The 21,325-nt window shown below is 37.7% G+C and overlaps 1 protein-coding gene across 11 annotated transcripts in view; it reads left to right on the top strand.

Annotated features, from left to right (window-relative positions):
- The window catches only part of LOC140464494 (ankyrin repeat and fibronectin type-III domain-containing protein 1-like), a 924,898-nt gene that overhangs the window by 721,082 nt on the left and 182,491 nt on the right, over window positions 1-21,325 (top strand). For 2 of the 11 annotated variants that reach the window (XM_072559628.1, XM_072559625.1), the window contains exon 1: window positions 12,601-12,833. The exons of 8 other annotated variants lie outside the window; for them this stretch is intronic. Coding sequence is in view for 1 of the 3 variants with exons in the window: in XM_072559624.1 (XP_072415725.1) it covers window positions 12,551-12,594 (44 nt within the window). In the remaining 2 variants the exon portion in view is untranslated. One more of the 11 variants, XM_072559624.1, reaches the window with a different exon arrangement.

Genomic DNA, 21,325 nt, shown 5'->3' with positions numbered 1-21,325 from the left:
CTCTGGGAATAATTCCCCAGCCTCATTTTCTATAAGACCAATACTTACTTTGTAAACTTTTCTTTATAAAAATTTGAAGAAACTTTTCCTTTCTGTTTATATTTTTAGTGAACTTTCTCTAATACTCTAAATTCCCCCCCTTATTAATCTTTTCATAATTCTTTGCTATTTTTTGTCTGCTGTCCAATCTTCTGATCTGCCAGCAACCTTTGCAGAATTATGTATTGTTTCTTTGAGTTTGACATTTTCATTGACTTTTTTAGTTAACCATGGACGGCAGTCTGTACCTTAGAATTTTTCTTATTTGTTAGAATGTATCTATTCTGCACTTTCTAGAATATCCTCTTAAATGTTTGCCACTACATCTCTATAGATTTATCTCTTAACCTAAATTGCCAGTTCACGTTCACTACCTCTGCTTTCATGTCCTCATAATTACTCTTGTTTACATTTAAAGCAGTAGTCTTGGACCCACTTTTCTCTCCCTTAAATTGTGTGTAAAATGAGATTAGTGTTTAATTCTGTTTCATTGGTCAAAGCATTGATCAAATCAATTTTATTTCCTTGGTGGCTTTTCCATATTTATAAAAATTCTTCTTATCTAATCTAACAGCCACAGCCTAGTTGAGGACTCCTGTTCACTCCAGTAAATTTCTGTTCATTCTAATAAATTTCTGTTATGCAAAATTCTTTATGTTTTATACATTTGATAAATAGATACATTTATTTGATGTGACCCTCTGGTCAAAAATACTAACTTCCCTAAAACAGCAATTCCTCAATAATTGAAGCAAGTCCCAATTCCTAGTGCACTGAACTCAGAATCGACTGACTAAATAACCGCATATGATGTTGTTTTGAGAGAAAAATGGCAGTGATGCAATATAAAAAGATTATAACAATTTGGTGCCATAATAAAAAAAAACCACAAATAAAATTGGCGTCACAAATACCCTGGCCTGCTGACAGTCTATTGCTTGGATGCCTATTTTCACTGGACCAAGTCTGTATTTTTTAAAAATTGGATCAGATCCAGTGATATAGTGTTCTATGTGGTTCTCTAAATTCACCTACTATTCCCTAATCCCTTCTTGTGCTGAGCTTTGGCAAGCAGTAGCAGTAGGAAGTAATGGTAATATCAATGAAGCAATGGGCCAAACCACATCAGAGAGCCATCCATGATTATTAAACCATCTTGTCTTTCAGGATATCATCAAGCCAAGCAAAGCCACTTTGCTTTCATTAGAGCTGTTTTTTTTTAGCCACATCAGTAGTCTGCTTTTGTGTCAGTCCCCATCAGTCTAGGACAGACAGCACACATTGTTTAAAGAGGGGAAACGTGGATAAAATTGAACCAGTTATTTCACTGTTGTGCAAATAATCATAAAAATGTGGCAAATTGAAAGCTGTGACAGCTCCAAAAGAACAGAGCTCCTTATTTTACTAAAAAGGTAACAGAGACTGATTATCGTTTATTAGAATGCAGCCATATTTGTGCTGGAACACCTTTTTTAGTGAGACATATGACATTCAATGGTGATTTGGCGGGGTAAATAGATTGGTACAGAACACTGGGATTGTAGTTTTAAACAAGGTTTCAACATTAGCAATAGCTTAAGAACTCAATGAGAACAGTGTAAAGGGTTATTCTAGGGCAAGGAGAACTAATGATATTGGTCTGTTGACTGGTCAGATCAATGTTTTTTAAAAAAGTACAGTTTTACTAAAGAAGAATAGTTAAACTTCTGTGAGCTCACTGAGATGTAAATATTATTGTAGTTCATCATACATGTAACAACTACAACAGTTCATACAGCATAAATATAATGGTTCATGGAGTTGACGTGTAACAGGTGACTGAATTAAAGGAGGTGAAGATTGGAAAAAAAGTCACAGTCCTATGTGCCTTGCTAATCAGTTAAACCATGGCTGATTTGTGATTCAATGTCATTTACCTACCTGAAGGGCCTGTTCCTGTGCTGTGCAGTTTTTTGTTCTGCTTTTATTTCATATTACTTGATATGCTTCCCTAACAAAAATCCATCAATCCTAGTCTTGAAAGATCCTCATATCCCAGCATGTAATCTTTTTGTATAGTTTTTATTTAAATTCACTCATGGGAAATGGACATTACTGGCTGGCCAGCATTTATTACTTATCCTAGCTGCCCTTGAACTGCATGGCTTGTTAGGCTATTTCAGAGTGCAGTTGAGAGAGTCACAAGTAAGCCAGACCAGATGAGGAAGGCTGATTTCCTTCCTTGAAGAACATTAATGAGTCAGATGGGTTTTTCTGACAATCATCAATGGTTTCACGGTCATCACTCAATTCTAAACCCAGAGATTTTTAAAAAGTTCAATTCAAATTTCACCATCTGCTGTGGCAGAACCCTGGAACATTAGCTGGAACTTTCTGGATTAATAATTTAGTGATAATACCACTAGGTCACCACCTCCCCAAAGTGTTCAGATTTCTGTATCCTTACGATGAAGAAGTGTCTCTTTATCTACTCTCTTGGTTCATTTTGACATTTAGAGAACCTTGATTAAATCACCTTTCTATCTTTGATCTTTAAGGGATGATAAGCAACTGATTTATCAAATGTCACAATTAATTTTGTGCTTAGTCTCACTTTAGCCTTTTTCTGTCTGTGATGACATCAGAAAAGTTATATCATTTATCTATATCTCACCAAAGGATCCACAATTGTCTGTTGACCTTGTTAATCATAACAGTGTTTGGTGCCCTTCTATATTAAGTACCATAGCCTGGTATGGGCATCAGGAATTATTCTTGTCCTTTTCTGTCATGACTCTCCTCTGTCGTTAACACCCACCCTGTTACCCTTGGACTCTTTTGGGGAGGTATGGTACATGATGTAAGGAAAGAAGGCTGAAATACTCCTGACTTGCTGATTTTTAAAAAACTTTTTGAATGTTTATTTTGCAACAATTTTCTCCGTTATCTTCAGACTGTTGAAATCATCTATTAGTGACCTTAGTGTCCTTAGTCCCAAAGAATAGTATTTCAACTTTTCATCTTCTTTCATAATTGAAATTCAGCATTTATAAGTCATCTTATGCCTGGTTCTAAACTCCTTCTGTCAGTCCTGCCTCTTTCTGTCTTCCCTCTCTCTGACTGCCATCCTTTGTTTTACTAACCTCTGCTGTGACATGCTCTGTCTACTATTCTCTGGCCACCTACCCTCTGCTGTCCCTTGCTCTGACTGCTCTGTCCTGTTTCCTTCTCTTCTTACACCCTGTTCACTGATTTTCTTTGTGCCGTGTCCCTCTGCGTTGCCACCACATTTTTTCACATGTTGCATGGCTTCTCTCTGACTTGCTTCCTTCTCGATTTCACTCTGTCTTTCTTTTTTCAGTCCTGGTCCATTTGCCTTCTTGCTCTCTCATTGTGCTCTATCCTAACTTTTTCTGTCCAGTTTTCCTTTCTCAATACTGTCTCCTTCTGTATTGCCTCCTTTCTAACACAACCCACTAGTCTACTAACCCTCTATAGACGTTTGGGGATATATGGTGCATGACATGGAATAAAAGGTTGAGGGAAAAGAAAATTAAATATCTTCAGAAGTGAGGTCTGTGACAGACTGTACCTTAAGAGAGTAAGGTTTGAACCTTACTTTATCTTGGCAAAGTCTAATTTTCAACAAGTTTTATGGAGGTTTTCTCAGTTGAAAGCCCAGCAGGTTTTCTCACACTATCACACCAGACACACCTCATTACCTATACCATATCGCTATGCTACCTCTATCACCCAGTACTCACCTGATTCCTCCACTCACTGTAGCTAGAAGTACACACTACTACCAGCATATCCCAGGATCAGTGATGCCAGCATCCATTGGACATGGGCTGTACACAGCCACTGTCCTTGGAGTGAGCCCTAAGATCTTGGTCCAAGATAGAAGCCCAGAAGAACAAGCGCAAGCTAGAGTTCCCATGCAAACTTTAATACCAGATATTGTTGGCATCTAGTTTTCATTTGGTAGGTGATAGGATGGGAATCTGATTGGGAAAATTATGTCTTGAATTTTGAAAATTTGGATTTGTTTCTGGGAACACATTTGAGCCACCAAACATGGAGCCATTTTATAGCAGCACAAACAAGTTCATCTTCAAATGTATTATAATATTAGTTATTTATTTACACTTTCAGATTCTACCTTGCTCAGTGCATTGTTGTGAAGCAATATTTTCTAAGTAACAGCATCTACTAAAATAAACTTGCAAGATTTAAATTATAGAGACATTAATATGTCATTTAAAAATTAAGATAGAATAAAATGTTTTGTGATAATCTAAGAAAAAGATAAAGTCTGGTCTCTAATCCACACTCTGAAATGAAAAGGAATTTCCAGTGTCAACAGCCACTATCCCCAGGATGCTGTCAGTATAATTATAGTGAGCAGAGCAATATCAAAACTTGCAGACTCCATGGTCTTTCCCTACCTCCCCTTTGAAGTTCTTTCATTAACTTTTAAGTTTCGTAAAATCATAGAACTCCTACAGTAAAGAACGAGGCCATTCGGCCCATCAAGCCTGCACCAACTCTCTGATGTTCATCCCAAACAATTCCAGCCCTCCACCCATTCCCTATAACCCAACATTTTCCATGGCTAACCCACTTAGACTACACTTCACTGGATACTATGGACAGTTCAGCATGGCCAATCCACTTAACCTGCACATCTTTGCAATTTGGGAGGAAACTGGAGCACCTGGAGGAAACCAGGGGGAAAACCCACACAGACAATGTGGAAACTCTACACAGACAGTTGTAGAGAGTAAAATGATAATCAGGTCCCTGGCACTGTGACACAGCAGTGCTAACCACTGAGCCACCTGCTGCCATGAGTAAAGCCAGTCCAAAAGCTGAATGTTGGAATGTCAGGTCACACGTTCAACCTCTCTACGTCCACCTTAATTCCTGTCAAAGTCAATATTAGTCCAAGCTATATTAAATATAAGACTAATTAATCTTCCACTTAAATACTTCTGAGAAGACTTGGCAGTAGAATTAATTTATTAATTGTTCTTAATCATTAAATGTTGTTTGCTATCCCTTGCTACACTGAGTATTTATTTTGCAATTAAATCATAACCTCTTATAAAGAATATGACTGAGTAACTGAAGAAAGTAACTGAGGACACCAACAGTTTACTCCTCAATGTTAGTGCTTCAACAATCATGAATTGTTCTCCAGAAATTGCAAACTGAGTCAACTGTCAGAATGAATGAATGATCCGTGCTGCAGACTTCCAGTACCTTTACATTGTAAGAATGTTCTTCCTCAGTCTCAGCCTCAGAGCAGCATTTCTTACTGTACCAATATGATATTTTACACTTCTCCCATTGCTCCTGGCATGGTGCATCTGAATGAATTTGACATGAAGTTGTTGATTATAGATAGTTCTGTGCTGAGAGTCTGGGTATTGGGCCGAGATTGTCAAAACTTATTTTTGTGTCAAATGTTTACAGTACGTAGCCAGAAGAAACTTTGGTTTGGGCGCCAGAGGTAAGAACTTATATTTACCCCACTGCAAAAATTAATTTGTTGGAGTGAGTATAATTTTTAATTTTGTGCCTTTTTGGAGATTGGTTAAGCAATTGTGCTGAGCCGATGGAAGTTCATTATACCAGACAGTTTAACTTTTTTTTTCTGCACAAGTTCTTAATGTTTGTTAGTCACACACTTAAGTAAATTGCATGCAGATGGCGACACAACTAATTGTCTGGTGCTTTCAAGACTGGTGCTGGATTTTCTGGAATGTTCAGGAATTTATCTAATTCCTCATGAACTGAGGGCGGAGAATTCTGTGGCATGAATAGGAGCTGCTTGTGGTGGGCTGTTTTGCACGACGGTGGTGAGATCGAGGGAGAGAAGCCATACTTTGTCTTTCCTACCAGATCCTTTGTAATAGTTACTTTACTTAACCCTCTCAAAGCTATTGAGCTGCCAAAGCTGAATTTTTTTAAAGGAGCTCAATCTCATAAATAAATCATTGCATCTTGTCTCTTTTGCTGTCTACATCATCCTTGAATAACCTCTGTTTAAAGAAAACACATTCATTAAATAGCAACTGTTCTAAAGGCATACTAATGAACTATTTGTCAGACTACATCATAGGCACAGGCACAAATTGCAGTGATATAAATCACAATCAAAATATATAACTTATTTATTCCCATATGACATAGTGATAGAAATGGTGTTCAGCTCTTTGCTATTTGTCACTTGCGTTAAAAAAGTCTGAAAAGAGTGCCCCTTTAAAAGTATGTGTTTTATTTATTGAACTAAGATTAATGTTATCACATATTATTAGAAACTAAGATCTTAAAAGGATTAGATCTTCCAATAAATGTTTGTTAAAGGAGAATGAAGATGTTGATTTTAATTGGGTTAATTATTGCTGCAGTAATACTATTGCATCTTTATTTCTATATTGTTAATTGTTATTGTATGGTTGTATTTTGTGACCTGGACAAGAACACAATTACCCAAGCCAAAGGAACAGGCAGATTTCCAGGATCCGCTGGCACTCTTAGATACAAAAACCTGATACATAAGTTACAGAAAGGTATTTGCCAATAAATGATAAAGAAGAGATTTGCAGCCATTTGTTTATCTGCAATGTGTACACCAAAGTGCACTTAGACCATGCAACAGTGGTGAGATATTGTAGTCCAACTACCAATCACCTGGCTATCATATGACACAAGGTTTTTATTTTATTTTTAACCAATTTTCACCACTTTTTCTACCTCATTGCTTTTGCTAGACATCGTTGGACAAGTAGTGCAGCTCTCTAGCACATAATCACAGTGCATTTGAGTTGACAGTGTTGCAGCGTCACGTCAGAGGTTGAAAATACCCTCACAAGATATCATCCCATTCATATTTACCCTAGACAGTGCCATCTCATTCTCCATTATCATGATCCATCAGTAATTCCAACTAGAGGTAACTAGTTGGAACTAGAGGTAGTTACCAAAAAAAAACAAGAATCTGTTGTCATAAAAATCTATAGGGATTGTTTCCTTTTTTTCCTAAATTCTCAGGCCATCTATAATGTACCAGTCTTAAAGAAAGGAATCAGTTTATGACATAGGTGGAAGCTGTAAGTCACTCACAAGAACACAAAGTTGAAACCTTGCCATCTTTGATCCAAAATCATGCAGAATGCGCAGAGCAAATTACCATTTTTTTCTTTGGAAGCAGTGCAAAATTGTTTGAATTTGGAGCTCTGCAGTGAACACTTATATCATAATGCATCAGAAAATTTGTTTCCTTATTCATCTGGTTACATGCATCATACCTTCTAGTGAACCCACTTTCAAGAACCTACACATTACCTATCTGTGCATGCCCTACTGCTTATTAGGGAAGAAAATCAGTTGTCAGTGACACAACGTGCGAACATTGCATAGTGCTAAGGTTAGCTCTTAAGTCTTCAGTTAACAAATGATATCTGTCTGTTGTGCAATAAAGTCTGTCATGATGGGCAGCTTGTTGATAGGAATTCTAAACATCTTCCTTTGACCCTTCTGTGATTTGCCTTCAGTGTTTCAGAGTGCTGATAGATTGCTAAGTTGGCCTCAAAAGTTCAAACATTCTAAGGGTGTGTTGGTGTACCCATACATCACATGAACTGCAGCAGTTAAAAGGTAGTTTTCTCACTACCTTCTTAGATGCAGTTGGGGTGGGAAATAAATAATAGCCTAGCCTAAAATAAATTAGACAGAGTCAAGACAGCTCTCAATTGCCTACTATGCTGATTCAAATTCTAACTTAGCTTGAAGGAACATTGGAACAGCATGTTATTTGCAACTAAGCCATTTTGTACCTTACATGGGAGTTTTTGATGCGACCTTGTTAAGATAGTTTTATTCTTTATCTGACCTGCACTGCACCTAGGAGTGGTTAATGGGAAAATGAATGGAACATAATTTTGATTGTAACTAATACTGTACATACCATGACTTGTAACTATTGACAAACTTGAAAAATAGGACAAGTTTTAAATTCAGGAAGTGGGCAGATGTCCCTCTGATTTAATGTAATTTGGGCTTTGTGACTTTGGATCAAATCCATGATGCCATTACACTTAATTCCAATATAATGGAAAGCAAGTCTGCTCAGGAGTCAGAAATTTGACTGTGTCCCATGTCAAGCCAATTATTATGTTAATGAGACAATTAAATTGCCAGTTACCTGGTACTTTGTGTAGCCATGCAAATTAATGGTGGTTGCATGGATTACATGGGATTTGCAGCAGGGTGATACAAAGGGTTCTATTATGTATTGAGAACCAGCGGTGAAGGAATACACTAAGGACTGCAGTCTGTCGGAGAGGTCAGTCAAGTTATAGAGTCATTGATTCATACAGCATGGAAACAGACTCTTTGATCCAAACCATTCATGCTGACCAAGTTTCCCAAGCTAAAGCAGTCCCATTCGCTTGCATTTGGCCCAAATACCTCTAAACTTTCCTAGTCATGTACCTATTCAAAGGTCTTTTAAATGTTATTTTGTGATTATAGGCAAAATTATAATTGAGCTGGTGAATGGGGTTACCTGTAACAAACTCAATGGGAATAGGGTCTTGAGCCAGAGAGAGGTAATTATAGAGCAGTCTGCAGCAAAAGAAACCAAAGGGATGTTGGGGAGGTGATGGCCCAGTGGTGTTATTGCTAGACAATTAATCCAGGCTCTGGGCTAATATTCTGGAGGCCTGGGTTCAAATCTGAAGTGGCATATCATGGAATTTGAATTCAATATATTTTCAGAATTAAGAAACCAATGCTGATTGTTGTGAAAACCCATCAGCTTCACTGATGTCCTTCAGGGAAGAAAATTTACCATCCTTATAGAGTCTGGCTTACATGTGACTCCAGACCCACAACAATGTGGTTGACTCCTGGTACGATTTAATCTCTGCTGGTGCATGGTGTGGAACAAATATGGGACAGTGCATCTATCTTTCTTTCTCAGAGGTTAATGCCAATCTCTTGAGGTCGACATTGCTCAGGCCAACGACTGAACTGCTGATGTAATAAGAAAAACCTCATAAAATTTAGTGGCCTTGAGCAAACATGCTGTCATACAACATATGCAGATATGATGATTTTCACCCATTGCACTGCACAGTCCTCTGACACACACACACACACTCTTCATCTCCTGTCCATCCCAGTGTCTAACAGCACCAAGACTAACTCTGGCCTCTGTTCCTTGGATGCTGCCTGACCTGCTGCGCTTTTCCAGTAACACATTTTCAGCTCTGATCTCCAGCATCTACAGTCCTCACTTTATCCTCTCCACTGCCAACCAATCTGACCCTCTGCTGACCTATGAAATTCAAGATGTCCTCCTCCATCTTGCACTGTCTGGTTTGGAATTCCTGTCATCAATCTGATATAGGCATTGTGCACCCTCTTCTCTGGAGAAAACAATGGGAGAACGATGAGTTCCATAGCTAGATGGATCCAACCATCACACTCCAGCACAAGTTCATTTGGTAAAGTGGAGACAATGCATCCACATCCTGGCTGATACTTCTCATGCTTGCAGCATGTATACTCACTTTTCATTGTGCGATCATAATGACAGTTAGATTCCTCATTTACCTTTGAAAAATATAGATCACATTTTTTCTGCAACCCAGCCATGTTTTCTTTGTCAGGTTGGGACTTACCTTCTTACTATACCATTAGAGGAGGATCTCCAGCTGTTCCTTGACAGCCTAGGGAAGGATACGTAGGGAACCATTATTAAACTACAGGGTCATCTGTGTGTTTTCCTCTGCCATTTCTGGTGAATGAATATGCGGTTGTGTCTCTGCAAGCCCTCAAGGTATGTGGATTTCTGCCTTCATCCTCCAAATAGTTTGTGGTTGATCTGGTAATAATGAGGCTGAATGGATTGTGCCATCTGCCTACAGCCTCCTTTCACAGTCTGCCTCAAAACTGCAATCTGATCTTCTTCTTCTGTCCTCTACTTGAACAGAATCTAACTGCTTGCATTCCTTTAACCTCCTGCCAGCAGCTGCTTCTATCTGTGAGCCCACCATTTTCCTAACATCAAGTTAGTTCTGACTTCTTTGTCACCATGATTCCTACTAGACAGCTGTTAATTAGCTGGCAAGCATATGATTGATGTGGGAAGATGGAGACAGGGTAGGAGCAAATGATGTGCATACTTCCACTTCCAACCTGATCTCCAACTTGCTCCCCATAAAATTGTGCCCAAAATTTTACTCTCTATTCAACCTCTTTTACTAATGACTTGCAAGTAACTAATATTACACTTAGATGTTAAGATTATGAGGAACAAGCTCTCTTGCACTACTATTTCCATCTACATGTGAACATTGATCAAAAAGTAACCTTTTTTTAGATTACTTACAGTGTGGAAACAGGCCCTTTGGCCCTACAAGTCCACACCGACCCACCGAAGCGTAACCCACCCCTTCCTGTACATTTACCCCTTTACCTAACACTACGGGCAATTTAGCATGGCCAATTCACCTGACCTGCACATCTTTGGACTGTGGGAGGAAACCGGAGCACCCGGAGGAAACCCACGCAGACACGGGGAGAATGCGCAAACTCCACACAGTCAGTCGCCCAAGGTGGGAATTGAACCCGGGTCTCTGGCGCTGTGAGGCAGCAGTGCTAACCACTGTGCCACTGTGCCACTTTTCCTTTTCTTGATGTTGGAGAGTTTACTATATTCTTTAAATGAATGTGAATCAGTGAGTTCTTCAAACAAGCAGTTTCTTCATCATTTCTTAATAAATAAACACAACTTTAGATTCCGCTCAGTCCCAGTGAACTTTAAAAGGAAAGCCACTTATGTGATGTATGCCTGGTAGACTGGCTGACAATTTTGCTATGCAATATGATCAGCTGCAACCAAATCCAAGTAAACAAATACCCTTAAAATGTGGAAGATATATCTTTCCACAGAGCAGTGCTCAGAATGCATTACATTCTTAATAAAATGTGTTAGGTATGCACTTCCTATAATTGTCACCATTACTTCCTGTAATGTCAAGTGAATGACAATGGACAATCTGCCTCTGCAGCAGTAATGGGGAATAACCAGCACAATTATTCTAAGGCTGCTTTCATTAGATATTCTTCTGAAGTAGTTTCAATTCATTCGACAATCATTTGTAAATCCTGTAATTACAATAATTCTCATTAAATGATAGCAATTCTTGGAGAAACTCTCTTCCAACCCAGATCATTGGTTTACAAGAAAGGAAATGTAAGTATATAGGAAAAATAAACAAAAATCACATCAATTTTTAAAGCATTTCAAAATTTACTGATTTTTAGTATTAAACAGTTATAATCCCGTTCTTACCAAAATATTGTATTTTTTTTACACCAGCTTCTGATATTTTACTCTCATATAATGTCCCCGATCATCAGGAGGCTGTGAGGTATATCGATGTGACATTCCTGTGCAGCTTCAAAGAACTGTCATGCCAATGGATTTAGTGATGCTGATATCTCTGAGGAACCTGCTTCTGGCTGTCACCATTTTGCACTTGCAAAGTTGATCCAGGACTCAATTGTGGTAGCAATTAAATTAGGTTGTTTAGGAGCGAAATCAGGGGGAACTTCTTTCATAGAGCACAGGAAATCAAAAATAGTCTCTCCAGAAAAGTTACAAATGTCCAGCAATTGAAACGTTTGGTAATTGGAGTTGAGCCATGGTCAGATTGAATATTGGAACAAGCTTGAGAGGCTGATGGCCTCCTTTTGTTCTTAATGCTCCTGTGTTCCCAAAGAGAAGATTCAATTTGTCTGCTTTCACTGGGCACTCTGGAACTCGCTGCTTTAACTCAGAAAAAGAAAACAATCAAGCTTCTTTCTCTTGAATGCAATTCAGTTACCCCTGCAGGCCAGTGCTTTTGTGAAGAGAACAGGGTGCAATTTAGTTGTGATATTATTCATTATTAAACAGTATAGTAATAGTTACTGTCTTACATAAAGCATACCCATTTGGGTACAGCACTGAAGGCTACTGGTTTCCTTCAAACTCCCAAGTGATCATCAGGACTTACAGAAAGAATGGAGAAAAGAATTGAACTTAGTTATATTCTTTGAATAATTAAATTCCTGAATGTTTTGCGGGTGAATTCACTTTATAGAAAGGTAAATGGATCGGATTGCTCTCCAAATCGAAAATCAAACAGCACTGATTATATCTCTTAGCTGACACTTGAGAAGAATAATTATTTTACATTTCTGTTTGTACACTTGAGCCTTTCAGAACCAAATACTCAGGCACTGTCCACTGATTGCTTTTACTCAATTTGACTGCATTGTGTATGTTAGAGTGAGAGAAGGGGGCGTGGAGCTCCTATGCACTTGATGAGATACTGTTGTGCACAGTGTGAGAGAAGGAGAGAGAGAAAAAGAACAATAGTGAGTCACTATGTAAAAAGGCTGAAAGACAAATCTTCCAGTGGAGGAATTTAAGTCACGTGACAAGTTTTTTTTAACTAATCCTATCACCATGGGAGCAAGCTTTGAAAATAAAAGATACACCACATGCTTGAGGTAAAATGGAAATGTGGCTTTCAGTGTTGGGCAAAAAACAGGCAGAATTGGCCAGTAAATGCTTCCTCCTCCTCGACTGTTTTTGTTATTGCTGTGAAGATGATTAGGTGTTGGTCTAAGAGAGCCGCCTGCATATCAAAAACAACATTTTTAAAAATCTAGGAACGCTAGAGCACAGAAGCTTCCCAGAAACAAAGAGAGGTCCGTGTATGATTTATGTAATCAATAGAAGGGTACAGGTGAGTGGTATGATATCCATTTGAGTTTTACAATACTGCTGAAGTATTATGTATTTTCTGTTGTCTGTGATTGTCAAATAATACTTGCTCAGAAAATTAGCCTTGCATATCAGTCTGCGTGTTGGAGACTTTTGAAAGATTTCAATATATTAAGCATCAGATTTTACCTGGGTGCAGAATGAGTCATCCTTGCCAAAAAAGGCTGCTGTTAACTGTAAGAATGTTGCATTTAAGGGAAGCTGGATGAGTACATGAAGAGCAAAGGAATAGATCAATAGCTGATAGAGCGAAATGAAGAAGGGTGAGAGGCAGTGGGTGTGGAGCACAAACATCAACGCAGATCTATTGAGCTGAATGATTTGTTTCTGAGGAAAAAAATTCCATGTAACAGTAATATAATTTTGAAAACCTCTCCTTTTTAAAGAGTTTGATGCATGTTGAAGACATTTTTTCCTGATAGTGGGCTCCAGGCAGTCTGCACCTGTTTCAGCTCCTTGTAGTTAGTTTTCACTCATATTGACAAGTACAAGGGCAGTGGGCTGATGCAGCATAGACTGAATATTATCACCAAAGTGTCCGTCACTCAGAGCAAAATAGCCCAGAGTCTATTGTACAGTGGTTCCCAAAATGAGAGTCAGGAACCCAAATGCGATCTCAAGCTGAGATCTTGGGATTGTGAGGTCTGAGGCATCAACACTGCGACAGTGCTCTGCACTCCCTTCCCACCATCACCTTCTGTCTTCCTCTCTTGCAGCTCTTTTTCTCATCACTCCCTACTCTCAGTTATGCTCTGCCAAACCCTGACGCTCAGTTTTCAATGAGTGATCATGACAATTTTCATGCCTTGAAATGGGGTTCCGGTGGAAAAATGTTTGGGTAGGACTGCTACGGTATATTGTGGGAATTACAGTGCTGTTAGTGCCCACTCATTCTGAATTGTATTGATTGTTGTCTCTCTTTGTCAATTAGATTGAAGCACTGTAAATTCATTTCAGATCTTAAACTGTTCCTGATGTGGCACCATCATTGCAAAACAAAGGATTAAGACTGCTGTATGAAATCAAATATGTTGATCAAGGATATCTCTTCCTGCTTATGCTCCCTTGCAGCACAAAAAAACAAAAAAAGATATAAAAGCTCCCTTCAGCCTCACTGTCCGTTTATTATTGAGTAATTCCTATTCACCCAAGGTTTCAAAGCATCCTTCAATTTTTCAACAAAATTTCCACAAAATTTATACAATTGTCTCAATATACCTAATAATTTACATTTGAATGTCAATTCCTGTTCATTTACTTCATAATTGAATACTCCTTGAGTGAAACTGTACCCTTTAACTTCACTTCTGAATCTTTTGAGATAAATATTTTTTCAGAAGTGAAATGACGATACCATATTTCTGCAGTGCAAGAATTTCTTGTGAGGTTTAAATTAATATGCATTACTGAGGCAGAAAATCAGAAGCTTTACCAAGTATCAAATCAATCTAGGCCTGATTTCAATACAATCCCAAGATGAATGGACAATTTTGACTAAAGTTAATTATGACTATAGTCAGGTAATGAGAAGGCTTTCACAATTAGCTCATGTGTTACCAAAACATAAATCCAAGTCACAAGTTTATATATTTGCAAAGTTTGTGATCAGTACATAAGTCCAAGTTGATAGTTTATATGTTTGCAAAGTTTGCTATTTTATATATATGTATATATAAATATATATATCTCTCTCTAAGCACAATTTTTAAGTGGACTTTGAAGAGGAGCCTATACTAGAGTCATATCAAAAATGTAACAGCTACAACTTTTTATTTTACTTTGTTTTTGATTGTCTTGAATCTGAGATGACTCTTAATCAGAATTTAGTAAAGTGGTTCACTCTTAATTTCCCACTGAAATGGCTGAGCTATCCAGTCAAGGCAATTGGCGATGGACAATTAATGCTGGCCTTGCCAGTGGTGACTGCATCCCATCAAAAGTCTTTTTAGACTTTTAAAAAGTCTAATTGGGAAAAAGACCATTTTAAACAAAGGACTGAAGAAGGGATTCCTGTATTTTGAAACAAAAACAAATTACGGAATTTCACTATTAGTCATTTCTACATTGTTGCTTTGCAAGAAGTAAGTGAAGATTTAAAAAGACAATATGGCATTAAGGCATGTGTACAAAGTAGGATTCAGCTGGTAACAAGTACCTGATTGATTTGAGCAGTTGTAGAGGCTAAAACTCATTAACCTGACAGCTCTTTGATTGGTTCCTGGGTAGCAAAACAGCTTATGGGTTCAAACAATACAGTAACAAGCCCCTAGACCTCTGGAAAGAGAGGTGGTATGTGTGCATCTCTCTCTATATAGTAAACTAGCTGAAACTCAAGAATGCAAGTTTTTTTCATCCACCATTTGTTGTAAGCTATGACTTTAAAGCAATTATTCAGTGACATCATTCCTTGTGAGCCAGTCACTCTGTGCGTCCCATGAAGAGAGAAAGAATGCAAATAAAAAACATGCAAAATTAAGCGAGAAAATGCTGGAAAATCTCAGCAGGTCTGGCAGAATCTGTAAGGAGAGAAAGGAGCTGACGTCCTTGGGAAACAAAAGAAACCCTTCCAATGAATTCTGGAGACTGGTGCCATTAAACTGTTTCTCCAGTACTTTTCCCCTCCACTCATAACACAATTTTTCAATATCTGTCTATGTCTTCTGTATGAAGAGTGGGAGTCTTAGAAGGGAGTTAGAGTTTTAACTAATAGAATTATATGTCAACAATTCATAAATGTTTACTATTGTTGGAATCTATTTATTTGTAACAGATAGTGAATCTTGTAAAGCACAGAAATCTTGTCCTTGTTTTCTGTTAACTTCAGTCTATCAGAAAGGTAAATTCATGTTTTCAACTTTGGTAACATTTTTAAAAAAAATTTTGTGATGATTCTAGGAATGGCTGGGTTTGATTTCCAACATGTTACTGATTCGAGGTATCACAAAAGCTACAAATGTTTTCAATGAACTATTGTTCAATTGTTTAAATAAATTCATCTCGTGTTGCATTTTCTGGAACCACCCACAACAAGTGATATATTTATATTAGAAAGCTAGCAACAGGAGGCACCATTCAGCCCCTCAAATGTATTGTACTATTCAATGAGATCATCAGTCATCTGTAACTTGATATCATCTATCCACCTTTGCCCTGTATTTCTTAATGCCTCTGTTAGCAAAAAAAAACATTGTAAAATTTAACATTAATAATTGAAGTAGTCCTGTTTGCAGAAGACAGTTCTTTCTTCACAACTTTTACAATCCTTTTGTTTGTAGAGGAAAATAAAAGGTTGGAGCTAGAGTAAGACCATAAGATGTAGATGCAAAAGTAGACCATTCAGCCCATAGAGTCTGTTCTACCATTCAATGAGATCATGGTTTATCTGATAATCCACAATTACAGTTTTTTTGCATTACCCTATAACCTTTGCATCCTTCACTGCCTCCTTCATCCTTGAGTATACTTAATGACCCAGTCTTAACAGCCCTGAATGGTAAACAATTCCACAGATTGACCACTCGCTGGGAGAAATAAATCCTCTTCATCTTTGTCTTAAATGAATGACCCTCTTAATCTGAGAATATACCACCTGGTCTGAGACTTTCTCACAAGGAGAAACAAGCTCTCTTCAACTACCCTGTTAAGCAATCCTAAATGTTTCAATAAGGTCACCTCTAGTTCTTCTAAACTCTCATGAGTACAGGCCCAACCTAGTCAACCTCATAAGAAAATCCCTTTGTACCCAGAATCAATGTAGTGAACATTTTCTGGACTGCTCCAATGCCTGTATATCTTTCCCTGGACAGAAACATAGCTTATTTGACTCTTCACATTAGTTCTGCCATTCATATGAAGGAAGGTTGAGGGAGCTAGGGCTTTTCTCATTGGAGTGAAGAATGATGAGGGGTGACTTGATAGATGTGTACAAGATGTTGAGAGGTTTGGATAGAATGAATAACCAGAGACCTTTTCCCAGGGCGGAAATGTCTATCACACGGGGGCATAATTTTAAGGTGATTGGAGGAAGGTTTAGGGGAGATGTCAGGAGTAGGTTCTTTACATAGAAAGTGGTGGGTGTGTGGAATGCACTGCCAGCAGTGGTAGTAGAGTCAAATACATTAGGGACATTTAAGTAATTCTTGGAAAGGCACATAGAGGTTAGTACAGGTTGTGTCCTGTATGAATTTCTTCCTTTTTCTCTTTCTATCATCTCCCATTCATCACTCTCTATTTTTTTTAACCAGACTTTCCATTTTTATTACCTTCATTACCTTCTTCGCTAACCTTTTGGCTTTTTCTAATCTCTCTCCCCTGTTTTGACACTTACAATCTTTTGTCTGCCTCTGTCTCTCTCTCTCTCTCTCTCTGTCTCTCTCTCCCTTACCTTTCATTGTTTTTCTCAGTTCTTTCTCTGTTCCTCAGTCTGGCTGTCAGATATCACAATTCTCTCATCAATATCTATGTTGTTCAACTGACCCTTTGCATTCATTCTTACCACTGAATTCCTTAATGATAGATCAGAGTTTGTGCACATTATTTTGTTGTGTCGTAAAGACCACATCATTTTATTTCGTTTAGTTTTGGACTGTGGATTTAAAAAAAAGAAAGTATTGCTTTCAACCAAAAAGACAATGCAAAGATATGCAATTTTAAAAACTAACTTTATTGGAGTCCATTGTGAGTTGTACACAATGTTGCATATTTCATGGAACAATGAGAGCAAAAGCAGACATCATGCCACAACATGAGGGCCAAAGGGCTTGTATAGTGCTCTATTGTTCTATGTTCTGTGTTCTATGAAGATCATGGATAATCCTCTAACTCAACTCCACCTTCTTGCATTACCCTCATATTTCTTAATTACTCAAAAGTCCATTGATCAGAATCTTGAACATATTCAATGATTGAATATCTCCAGTTATTTGAGAAAATTCACAACCGCATGGGTAGCATGGTATCTCAATGGTTCCCACAGCTGCCTCACAGTGCCAGAGACCTGAGTTCAATTCCACAGGCCTGTTTCCATGCTGTATGACATTCTGACCCTTGGGTAACTGTCTGTGTGGAGTTTGTACATAATCCCCATGTTTGTGCGGGTTTCCTCCAGGTGCTCCGGGTTCCGCCCTGAGTCCAAAGGTGTGGAGACTAGGTGAATTGGCCATGCTAAATTGCTAATAGTGTCTGGGGATGTGCAGGCAGGGTAGACTGGCCCAGGGGAATGCAGGGTTGTAGGGACTCTATTGGCCAAATTGTCTGCTTTCACACTGTAGGGGTTCTTTGATTCTTTGAAAGAAGAGATTTATCTTCTTCTCTACCATAAATGATCAACCCTTATTTGAATGCTGTGCCCCTGTATTCTAGATTTTCCAGTCAGGGAAATTGCTTCCTCATTATCTACCCTGTAGCTCTTCTCAAGAATCTTATATGTGCCCTTTCTCTAGTTTTAGACATTCCTTCTGAATCCTGAGGCCCCAGCCCATGGAAGTCATTTCTACCTCCTCATCTGTTCCTTCTAATAATCTAAAAGCTTTGAACAAATCACCCTAGCCTTATAAATTCCAGGGAATACAAATTTATTCTAGTCCTTGAGATTTAAAGATAAATATTGCATTAGTATTTTTGATTTTTTTGGTACCTGTTTATGACATCTTAATGAACTATGTACCTGGATCCTCAAGTCACTATATCCAGCTATTCCTAATTTTGAAAGCACTCTGTTCTATCCTTTTCAGAGTGAATGAACTCATATTTCCCAAAATTGAAGTCTATGTGAAACTCTTCTATCTACATGGCTTCCAATAATATCCATCTTTGTATATCAATAAATTGAAAATGTATTTTTAAATTCCATCATCTGAGTAGTTAATAAATATAGGGAATGATGAAGTCCAACATAGATCCTTGTAGGACACCATCGGTCACATCCTGTCAATTAAAGTACTCGCTCTCTGTCTCCTATTGCTTAGCTAAGTTTTGAACCAGGTCAACAATTTACCTTCAATTCCATGAACTTAACCTGAGCTAACAGTGTCTTATGAAGGTCTATATCTTCTAGAAGAGCAGTTAAATAACACAAACACATTCCCTTGTCTATTACTTTAGACATTTCTTCAAAACATTCAGACAGGTTATCCATTCTATAAAAATCCATGCTGGCTGTCTCTGAAAATCTGAAAATGTTCAATGTGTTCAATCGCTCTATTCTTAGTTACAGACTCAAGTAAATTCTAAGCAACAAGTGTGAGGACAATTGAAATTTAATTTCTTGGTTTCCCTCTTAAATAATGGAGCAACATGTGCCCTTTGCCAATATAAGGGAATGGTTCCTAAATCAAGATGACTTTATCTGATTTTGGTGAAGTGGCTTCAATGTTCTTCTCTATGTTTGTTACAATCCTGAAATAGAAACTATGTGGACCTCATTATTTGTCACTCTTTAGTGGTATTATTTTCTTCCTTAGCAATATTTTGTTTTTATTAATTTTCCTTAGTGGATTTTAGCTTCCTTGAGATGTACTGATCTCTTCTCCTACTCCAGATCCTGATTCACATAATTATTCAGTGCTTTCTTTTATTAATTGGATGTGAGCATTGTTGGCTCAATTATTGCTCAGGACTGGTCACCCTTAAGAAGCTAATTGTGAGTCAAGTTTTTGAATCGCTGCTAACATTGTGATATACCGTGTCATGTTAAGCAGAATGTTTCAGGATTTGAGATCTGGACAATGAAAGTATGGTATTTCCATATATTCACTATTCCTGATTATAGCACCTTTTACTTATGATAATTGTTTATTTGTTGTCCTGTAATTGTTGATGTGTTCTATTGATTTTAATATCCCTTGCTAACTTTTTATATTTTCTTTTGGGATCTCTTACTGTTTTGACATTCTTTATCATCCTTTATATCTTTCCAATTTGCTAGGATCTAAATTATTTTTGGCATGTCTGTATGCTTTTTATGTTGGTTTATTTAGTCTCATACTTCTTTAGATGTTCATAGTTTTATTTTTTCATTCAGATCTCTTGCCCTTTAGAGATATAGACAGGTTCTTTATCATACTACATCTATTGTTGAACATCCCACACTGATCTTGTGTTATTTTTACCATTTAACAGATTTGTCCAGTTTACACTTTTCGGTCCCTGTTTCAGAGTATTTGAATCAGCCTTACTAAAGTCTAGAGTTTTAATCATAAAACAGAAAATGTTGGAAAGCACTAGTAGCTGTTTCACATTCCTTGCTTTCAAGCACCACACCATTAGATAACTGTTCATCTATAATTAAGTTGTCAAGAAAGTTTGTTTCATCATTATTAAATCAAATATAGTATGCCCCATTGTTGGCTTTAGGATATTTTTTGTGGAAAATTATCCCAAAAACAAAATCAAGAAATTCGCTACCTTTTTGGCATTTGTTAGTTTGCTTAGCCCATTCCCCAAATAAAATCCCCCATCAAAACCACTTTGCCTTTGCTAGATACTTGTTTCATCTTCATGTATCTGAAATTACTATAATGTCAAACAGTCTAAGTTGAATATTTTCCTTCCACTTACTCCTTTCTGCCTAAACAGAGAGAGAATAGCGTCCTCATGTCTTTTCACTGACAATGCATCTAATCAGCTCCAAATGTACTAGAAGGCCAACAGTAGCTGTATGTCTGTTGAAATGACCAAATTATTAACCAGTTTATGAAGACAGACCGAGTCTCTATATCAGCAATTTGATTAAATTTATTTGATTAAGTAAAATTGGTTGATGCCGGCATTATTACTGGCAAGGAAGTGATATCATGGGTCACTAAGAAGCACATTTTATTTAAAGCTGTTGCTTCTTTTCGACTATAACAGTTTGGAATCTATTTTGTTGTTTACTTTTAAAATATACTTAAGTTACATTGAAAGTTTTGCATGGCCTTTCCCAGTGATACTGATGGCAATTCCGTGCTAGGTTAAGAGCAGTTTCTAGTTCTGTGTTCTAATGACCTTGAGTTCCTGGGCTGAGACTTCGCTAGTCACTTCATGTATCCCTTACAGCCACCAGACAGCAAGTGTTCTCATCTCAGTCTGATTTGCGTTCCCGAGGTGAATGAACACTAATTGACTTACTGTTTTGTGGGGTCTTTGAGTTGCCTGAATATTTGGGAATGTCCACATCAGATTTCAAAACACTCAAAGAGTTAATGGAACTGTAGGTGATAAGTTTCACAATTGGGTATAAAATGCCAAAATCTCTTGAGTTTTTTTAATCACACTTCTCTCCTGCAGTTCAGTGACAAAGCTAATAATTTTCCTTAGCTCCAACTTTCCACTTTACTATAAAAGTTAATAACACAACTGGTCTAGGTCTGAGCACCCCCAGCACTACTGTGTCGCCTGTCCTTCTGGCACATTTCCTTCATCTTGTTTTAATTTTTATTTATTATTTCCCTCTTGCTTTTTAAATACCTACTT

Source organism: Chiloscyllium punctatum, chromosome 40 (genome assembly GCF_047496795.1).
Source record: "Chiloscyllium punctatum isolate Juve2018m chromosome 40, sChiPun1.3, whole genome shotgun sequence".
Classification (NCBI taxonomy): domain Eukaryota; kingdom Metazoa; phylum Chordata; class Chondrichthyes; order Orectolobiformes; family Hemiscylliidae; genus Chiloscyllium; species Chiloscyllium punctatum.
Note: the sequence above shows the minus strand (reverse complement) of the source record. Positions and strands in the feature narration are given on the sequence as shown.